The sequence below is a fragment of the Sebastes fasciatus genome, chromosome 15 (genome assembly GCF_043250625.1).
Source record: "Sebastes fasciatus isolate fSebFas1 chromosome 15, fSebFas1.pri, whole genome shotgun sequence".
Classification (NCBI taxonomy): domain Eukaryota; kingdom Metazoa; phylum Chordata; class Actinopteri; order Perciformes; family Sebastidae; genus Sebastes; species Sebastes fasciatus.
The window spans coordinates 4,201,112-4,210,508 of record NC_133809.1 but is presented as its reverse complement, the minus strand read 5'-3'; the positions used below and the strand labels follow the sequence as shown (position 1 = coordinate 4,210,508).

The 9,397-nt window shown below is 39.5% G+C and overlaps 1 protein-coding gene across 8 annotated transcripts in view; it reads right to left on the bottom strand.

The window, feature by feature from the left end:
* Positions 1–1,027: 1,027 nt before the first annotated feature.
* Positions 1,028–9,397, bottom strand: part of letm1 (leucine zipper-EF-hand containing transmembrane protein 1) — a 28,560-nt gene continuing 20,190 nt past the window's right edge. For 3 of the 8 annotated variants that reach the window (XM_074609802.1, XM_074609801.1, XM_074609803.1), the window contains 4 exons: positions 9,150–9,343; positions 8,105–8,137; positions 7,369–7,525; positions 1,028–7,146 (listed from right to left, as the gene is read on the bottom strand). In XM_074609802.1, the coding sequence (XP_074465903.1) occupies positions 6,994–7,146; positions 7,369–7,525; positions 8,105–8,137; positions 9,150–9,343 (537 nt within the window). In that variant the 3' untranslated portion in view covers positions 1,028–6,993. The remainder of the gene's footprint in view (positions 7,147–7,368; positions 7,526–8,104; positions 8,138–9,149; positions 9,344–9,397) is intronic. The other 5 variants (XM_074609805.1, XM_074609807.1, XM_074609809.1 and 2 more) reach the window with 2 other exon arrangements.

The following is a 9,397-nucleotide window of genomic DNA, read 5'->3' as shown; positions in this document are numbered from 1 at the left end:
TGCACACACTAAACTGTCAACATCTTTGTGTTTTTAAAGCCTTTTTTTCTCCCTCAACACCTCCTCATCAGAATATCGTATCTCTAAAATCTCCCCGCAGCAGACAGCTCACACTTCCTGAGATCAATGTGCCTCTTCGCCCCTTTAGAGGCTGCAGGCCTGAAACGCCGGCTACAGACACACTTCACCGTCCTGACAGGCAGCCCAGACAAACCCCCCGATACCCATCTACTGCGCTGACTGAGGCGCAAATATCTTTGATTCTCTGCAGAGACGTGATGAAGGATGGAAGCATGAACAAAGTGGGGAAACGTTTAACTGCCTATTTAACAGGGTGTCTGCAGCTTCCGGCAGGTTCAGGTCGACATGTTTCTAGACCTCTTTTGGTGACTGGGTTTCATTTTCATTAGTTTGTTCAGACAGTTTCTTTAAATATGTGTTCTGCCAGGGCGGTTTGTCAGCTCAGGGACGCTCAGATCTGTTCCAGAGCATCACATGAGCAGAGTCACACTACCAAAATAAAATGCATATTGTTGCAGTAAATGGTTAAATTCATGACGTGAGTCTCTTGACTGAACTGATCTCAGATGAATATTATTTCAGAGGAAGAGAGCCGCGACAAATGATTATCATATTCAACATAAACTTGCAAGAAGTTAGTATCCGCTGCCTGTTTGCTTCCCTGCCAACAGTACAGGAAGATCAGTGCACATAAAGGGTTAAAAAACAGATCTTTTATGCGTTTTTGTATCCTGCTTCAGTCTGTTAAAATAACCGCTTACACACAGACGTTAACATTTTTGCTGGGAATAAAAAAATAAGTCTGGTTGCATTCCAGCGGCCGAGTACGGAGGCTGAGTGTGGGGGGGGGAATGGCAGCGAGTGTGGTGAGGCTGGTGAGGACTCAGGAATGAAGGTTTGAGATGAGAAATAACAGAGAATGGCTCGGTGGACGTGATGAGTGATGTAGGATGAGCGATGGGAAATATGAGATGCAAAACAAGAAAAAAAATCAAACAAAAAAGAATCCAGGATCATCCGGAATTTATTCAACATTTATGATTCATGTTGTAAATTATATTTCTTTACATGTGTTTAAAAAAAAGATTCTTTTCGTACATTTGAGAGTCAAATCCAGTTCCCGATCATTTCTTAATAAAGAACATCTCCACATTAGGATGAAAAAAAAAAAAACTTTGGAAAATTTGATTAAATAAATAAATAAATAACAATAACAATTAGCTTAAAACAAAAACTCCAGTAGGCTACATCTTATTATATTGATTCAATAACTAATATTTTTTAGTATATATTTTTTTTTCCATTTCAAATATAATTGCATAAACAAAATGTAGCCTCACCTTTCAAACTGAGTAGAGATTTTTTCCTGATGTTATTTAAAACCTCGAAAGATCAACACTGGATTCCTATTTTTTGGTTCTAGAGTACATTTGAAAACTTTGTTTGGGGTTTAATATCATAGTGACTGCCCAACACGAGGCTTTTAAACATTCCCAAGCTGAAAATAACTCTTAACTGTGTGTTCAGACAGAGAGTGAAGTGCATTTGTTTCGTGTCAAATCACGTCTCTCCATCTCCGTTTATCGCAATATTGCAATTATCGCATATCATCCCGGGGTTTTATGAATCTGAAAGATGAGAGAGTGGAGCGAAATAACAGAAAGATCTGGAGTTTCTGCCTGAACACACCTTTAGAATAACAAGTGTAAAACGATGGTGGCTGCACTATTATTTAAAATGCAGTTAAATACAGTTTTCTAGACCTATTTCAGTTTTGTTTTCCAGACCTGAAATAGGTCTGAGCTGCTCCTTTAAGTTTCTATCTGTAGAAGCAGACTCACTCTGACTCCTCATCATGTTTCCTTGACTTTAAAAAACGTTGCTGACCCTGTTTTCAATCTCCAGCTGCCTTTTTCTCTGCAACTCAACAGTTCTCCGTACTTCCACCTCAAGAGAAAACTCATATATTTGTATACATCCAACAAAAAAGTAGCATTCGTCTAGTGATAAGTGCAAAAAATATGGTTACATCTGTCCTAAAAAAATAATCATCTACAAATGCATCAACTCTCAAATAAGCAGAATATCAGCAAGAAGAGAGGCAGAATCCAAACATTTTTAGTTATATAGCACCCTTATGTTCTTGCTGGCAGCATGAGGACTCCATTTCTTTTCTAAAACAATACATAATGCACTCCACTTATTGCTTTAAATATTTGTTCTTCTAGTACACGAGATCCACAACGTAGTCTCCTCCAAACTCAGCTGGAATCTTTTAGGACGGTTTTGTTGAGTTCATAGATCTCAACGCGCTTTCTTCAGCTCCAATCAAACCAACAATCACACCCTGAGTCCGAACAGTTAACACACACACCTACTGTTATCAACAATGAATAGTGCATTTACACAGCGGCGACACTCAGCAAAGGACAGGCAAAGAATTACGACAGCGAGCTAAAATCGTCCATTTCTTCTTCAAATTAAAGTCACCAAAAGAAAAGCAAGACTCTTTGACTACTGGACTTTGTTTACAGTGAAAAACAACTTATTTAAGCTCGCTGTCGACTGTATCTCTCCTCTTCTCCTCCTCCTCCTCCTCCTCCGTTAGATAGACTTGTTTTAAACATAGTGCAACAGTGCTGCCAGCGGTGAACTCTGCTCCACTCCTCACTCACACTGCAGCCAAACACAGACGACACAATCACAAATGACCGCCGCACGGCTGCAGACGTCTGCGTTTCGGAAATATAAGAAAACATATTATTTTAGTTTTAGGCCTGTCTGTCATATCAGGGTTCCGTCATGTTCTCCATTTCAAAAAGTAATTATTTCTTTCCAGGATTTCTTGAATGCATTTGACAGGTTTTCATACATCATAATCATATCCTGGTAGCATGAGGGGAAATATGACACGTCACATCATATCACCGACTGTATGGCTGAAATATGAATATATATACCAGAGCATGGAGTGATAGTGCAGGCCTGCAGTAGCACAAAACATGTGAGAATATAAAAAAAAAAATTTAAATTGTTTTGAGTAATTAATAAAGTAAAGTCTGATTCTAGCTTCTGTCTGTTTGTATAATGGAGAACCTCTGCGTCAACACCTTTAAACTCAATTTCAAACCTTTCTGGATCTGCAACTGGAACCTTTAACGGTGCAGTGTGTAGGATTTAGTGGCACCTAGCTGTGAGGTTGCAGATTGCAACCAATTGAAACTTCTCCCGTGTGCCGAGCGTATAGGAGAACCACGATGGCCGACGTGGAAACGTGAATTGCTCTCACTAGAGCCGGTGTTTGGTTTGTCCGTTCTGGGCTACTGTAGAAACATGGCGGCCGTCTCCGTGTGTAGATATAAACGCCTCATTCTAAAGCAACGAAAACACAACGGTTCTTATTTTCAGGTGATTATACACTAAAGAAAACATACTTCTCAAATACTTTCTGCCAATAGATCCCCCTAAATGCTACACACCAGCCCTTTAAGTATTGATCTCTGTCACCCTTACATGCCCTGGTATTCATCACTGTCATTCATCTTCCCCCCTCTGACCTTTGACCCCTCCATGCCTAGAAACAGTGGCAGTGCTGCTAATGTACACAGCGCTCCAGGGACACAAACACCACTCTCTCCTGCCGAGTGTAATCGAGAAGTTGTCACAACGCCGCTGTGACGTGTTTACACCGACGGCCTGATTTATGCGGCGGAGAGCATGCCATGTCCCGCCGGATCGTCTCTAACCTAAACACAACCCTCCAGCGGAGCTGGCTTTGGCCCCATGTATGGGGCGAGTGTTTACCCAGCACCCATCAGTCTTGACTGGTCCCAGGCCAGGCCAGGCAGAGCAGGCAGCGCTTGGGTCGGAACTGGGACGGTGCCTGATGGGGGAGACGAACGAGCTCTTAATCATCCCACACGTACGACGGCGGATTCCGGGAACAGATTAAAATGGAGCGTCGTCCACTCGGCGTTATCTCAAGTATCACTTTGTCTTCTAACGTTTACACCTGAGCTCTTCTCTGGTTACCATGGAGGAATAACTGAGGGATGACTGCAACCACAAACTGCCCAACATTCAATTCAACATGTGGATCAACCCTTTACTGTCGGTTCACACTGCAAGCTACGTGACAAACACCTGGCAAACTGTGCCCACAATTTCATTTTAATTCATGAACAACAGATTTGACTTGCAAGAGCAAAATTCATTTGAAACTGACCACCACCGTTCAAATCTTCCCTGTTTTTCCCAATAAGACTTAATTGCTAGACAACTAAATTGAATGTCTTAAAAACCAAGCATGGAGTATGAACCTATCGCTGAGGTCAGTTAAACTGTAAAATAAGATTTTTTTTCATATTAATTAATTCATTAAGTTTAATCAGATTATTTTAATGTTATAAATGTCAAAATATAGCTTCAAAAAAAATGAAAAGCCAAAACGATTGTAGCTTCTTTGCACTGACCAACATTGGTTGAAATTAGTGCTGGAATTAAATTATGATAACCTACTACTTCACAAAATCTGTTTGCTGGTTCCAACTTCATAAATGTGAGAATTTGCTGATTTTCTCTGTTTTCTCTCAGTATAAATTAAACACAAAGATAATGGGTGTTGCTCAAACTAAACAAATAATTTGAAAACGTCCCCTTGGTCTATTGTGATGGGCATTTTTCTCCGCATTTTTGACACTTTATGTACTAAACGATTAAACAAAATGAATCAAATGTAATTCAAATAATTATTAGTCGCAGCCCTATTTGGAATATGTCGTCAAAAAAAAAAATGGACAAGCAGCTTGCAGTGTGAACACAGTTGAATGAAGGCCAACAGGCAGCGAGGTGAATGTAAATGTCAGCATAAGTTGACTCGAATATTATCTATAATCATCTCTTCGTCCTTGTTTACACACGTTCGTCGCTACGGTGCAAATAAAACAAACAAACTGAGGACTCAGTTTAAATATGCCTCAAACCACCTACATCTACATTCAGACTTCTTCAGCCCAAAACTAAATTACACCAAGTAAATCCTCAGTGAAAAGAATACCAGAGCTCTACCATCTCCTCTCCTTAGAATACTCAATAATAAATATACAACAGTATATGAGCCATAATGTCTGTATCAGGGGAAGGCCACTTTGCATTTAAACTATGGAGGTCAAGATTACATGTGCACAAAATAAACTACTTGAAGGGAAAATTTTCCACCTTTTATGTGGATGTCCCGTCAGTTTCGACGGTAAATGTAGTAAATTGAAGCAATAGATTCTTCAGTGCTGATATATTGACCCAGAAATCTGAGTTCTCAGCTGTAAAATCTGTTCCTGCATCCAGCACCGTTATTTGACGTGACAGTGACAGTAGTTGGATGTAAGATAGAACTACCTTGCTCTCTTCGCTTGTTTTGCAAATTAGCCACGTTTCCAACAGCAGGAAAAACGGCATCCTAAAATACAAATGCAGCGGATGTTATGGACGCATTTTACAGTGTTTTTGCTGATTCGGATATTCAGCCGTATTTATTCGAGCCAGAGTATACGGCAGAAGAAATGCAGCGGAGAGAGGCCGAGCAGGAGGATATGGCCGGCGGGACTCCAATGCACGCAATGCATCCTGGTAACATGTAGGAGCTGTCGGCACGGCTCCTTGAGCAGGAGAACTCAGCTTTCTCGGTCAATATAGCACACTGAGGAATTTATTGCTTAATTCGACTACTTTTACCATCAACACTGATTGGACATCCACATAAAAGGCAGTGAATTTTCCCTTTTACATTCTCAACATTAACATTCAACAGGTCACTTTCACCTGACAAATACTTCCTGAAACAGAAACTAGTAAAAAAAAAAATCTAACTCGACCACTTGTCACAGCAACAACTGACCGATATTTGATCGGCGGGCTGTTTCTCGTGTCCCTTTACTGATTATGAGCCTCACTGTCAGTCTGAACTGGTTTGTTTGTTTGTTGCTTTGTTGCTGTTATTAAATGTGCCACAGTGCAACTTTGGCATTTTACAGAGATCTATTGAACACAACAGGAATAGATATGAAGCGCTAGACAAAAAGATTATTATGTAATAAGTACAAAATTAAAAGAAATTACAGTACATTCATTTTTAATATTGAAGTAAGTGTTGCTAACTTCAGTCTTTTACATTTCAGTCCTCCATTTACTTATGTTTTGTGGGAATGATTATCTTAAAGCTATGATTTTTTTTGTTATAATGAATACATGTTTTTAATTCAACACTTTAAACTCACATTTTATTGATTTCTAGGTAGTTTTTAATTATATATTTGGTTGCAGCCACCATTCTCTCCTCCTATAGCCAGCAATAAGCTACCCTGTCCAAGTACAAATCAGGTCACTTTACAATATGGGAGTATGATATTAAAAAACAAAATCAAAAAGAGGGAAATAAACGGAGTGAAATTATGGTAATGACGATGATTTTTTACTGTGCAAAGTCCAGAAATGATCTCTCATTTCTCTGAGATGACGACATAAATGACATGAAAGGCAAGACGGTTCACCTCAAACAATAATTCTCCTAATTATTTTTGATCAATTTTCCATCTCTTACTCTAAGTTGGGAGAACAACCATCTCATCGTGTTCCTTCTGTTAATAAATTATTGAGTAAAATTACACAAAACCAAATATCAACATATAATACATGATCAGTCCAGAAGAGTTTAACATCATGGCAATTTAAGTTTCTTTTTGATTTGTGCGGTTTACAGGCAATATGCCTTTTTTTAATTTTATAACAATTCATTTTTTAGGAGCTTAAATTTATGGTGAAAAGACATTTTTGAGAAGGCAGATGTTACCTCTCTCTCCGTATGTCGAGTTGTCCACAACGATCCAAAGGGTTCTGTGACCGGGTACAATCTTCTCAGTGGTCTTTCATTTTCTTATTTTTTTTTACAGGTGCTATGTGTCTTTATGGGAAAAGGAGTTAGCTGTTGATTGTGGCTGCCTGCTCCTTCTCAGCCTTCTCTTTGGCCTTTTCCTTCTCTATCAGCTTCTCCTCCTTCTGCAGCATCACCATGATGTCAGCCACCTGAGTGGTGGAGATGTCGATGTCCTCCTTGTCGATCAGTTCCACCACCTGGGACGATGCAAGATGATACAAGAAGTTAATTAAAGCCTTTAATAATGTGTTTTGTTATTTCTATATGCATGACCACATAGGCAAATGGAAAATCACAGCCCTGATCCATAACATTTCAAAAACTCAAAAAGAGCATTTTATCTGAAAATTAAAGAAACTACAAAATTAAAAAACACAACACAAATCAGAGGAGAATTCCTAAATTTCCTGTCAACGTACTTTGATGACGTCGTCGATGTCGATCTTGCCGTCCTTGTTGTCGTCGAGCGCCTCGGCGATGCTCTGCAGCTTCTGCTCTGGAATGTTCTGGATCTGCCGCATGATGCCGATGAGCTCGTCGATGCTGATGAGGTTTTCCCTGAAGGTGTAGAACAGACTGCATACAGGAAACGGTATGTAACGGAAAGCAATGGAAACGTGGTGGAGAAATCCTGAGGGTCAACATGCTGCATTTCACGGTTCCCAGATCACACCAATCAAACTGATTTTCAAGATTAATTTTTTTATTCACGGCAGGTTTAAATTTTGGTCTCAAAGTTAATTCATGCTGAAAGTGCTGCTTAACATTAATAGATAACTGATTTGTTTTTATAGCTGGTAAATATAGTATAATAAATGACTCAAAAATGTCAACAAAAAATAATCAGTTTAGCCAATTTTGTGTCGTCACACATCTCTGACAAAAACTGAACAAATTCAGTGTGTACTGTCTTAAATCTTTCAAATCAAGCAGCTTGAGTTAGATCTTTGTATTCAATCTGATTTCATTCATTAAAGGGAAAATAAACTGGTTATTAAAGTGGGTCCACAGCAACCAGGTGTTGGTGTAGGGAGCAGAAATGGAAGCTGGTTGATCCTTTACAGCAAAATTCCATTCAGTCACGGTTGAAAAACCACGATGCAATGTTAGCATTTAGCAAGCAGGCAAATGGCGGTTGACCACAGTTCTGCTTACCTTCTGGGATCGCTATATTTAATAAAGAATAATCTGTAAAATTTTAAATCAATTAGAATTTGGTTTTGCAATTGTAAACTAATAATTGGCATGATGACTAACAGAATATTCTTTTTGTATGTTTTTTTCTGGGAAACCTGTTGTTCCTTGTTTTAGCTCCACCACCATTTCACAATGAAAGCAATGATGATGAAGATGACAGTGATGATGAAGATGATAAGGATGATGAAGACAGTTACAGTTTAAAAAACGGATCACTGCTAAACAAATAAGACCTATAATAACATTTTAAATTGAAATAACTGGCTTTATATGTCATGAGAGACAAAGAAAATGATACAAAATCATTATTTTAAAAGAAATCATAAAGCAGCAGCGGCTCAGGCATGACTAGCTACACTAGTAAACAAAACTAAAACAACTGGTGCAAAGCCATAAGAGACTGCAGAGCTTTTTTCTAAAATATATTCTTCAACAACATTGTGGGGTACAGAGTGCTGAAGGGATGACGTATTTTTGTAGGTCAACCAGGAAGTTAGCATCGCCCTGGTTCCCTCGACAAAAAGCTAACGTTAGGCTATAAACGAACGGTCGCATGACTTCACGCCACCACCACTAAGATAAGGCGGACGAGTCGGTGTGATGGCGTTTAGTTAACAACTTTGAGCAGAGTCAGGCTAGCTGTTTCCTCCCTGCTTCCAGTCTTTATGCTAAGCTAACAGGCTAAAACACTTCCTGACTCCAGCTCCAAACTTAACACACAGAGACATGAGGTTGATTTTGATCTCCTTCTTGTGACGCCCAGAAAGAAAGCAAACAAGCATATTTTCCTCAAGATTGAAAATGTATAACAAAAAACATGAACTGATTTTAAAGCTTCTAATACTAAAGCAAAACTATGTCGTAAACAACACCGAGATGCATGACTTCATGTAGCACATGATGATGATCATTTTAAAACGGATGTACAGTAGCATCTGGGAACTATTCTGAACCACCACGGACAGCAGTGTAGAGGTTAAATGATGACATAATGAGCTCTTACCCGACAGGTGGTGTGGCTCCACTGTCCATCTGCCCGTCCAGGATGACCTTGTCATGCTCCAGCTCCCCGATGATCTTGTCAATGCGACCGATCATGCGGTTCACTCTCTTAGACAGACGCTGGCTCGCCTTCGACTCCTCCAGCGCCTTCTCTTGGCCCGTCTTAGAGAGCTCCTTCTTTATCTCCTCGAGATCCTATAAAACACAACAACATACTGTATGAAACAACATACTCTTTAAACCTCTAAA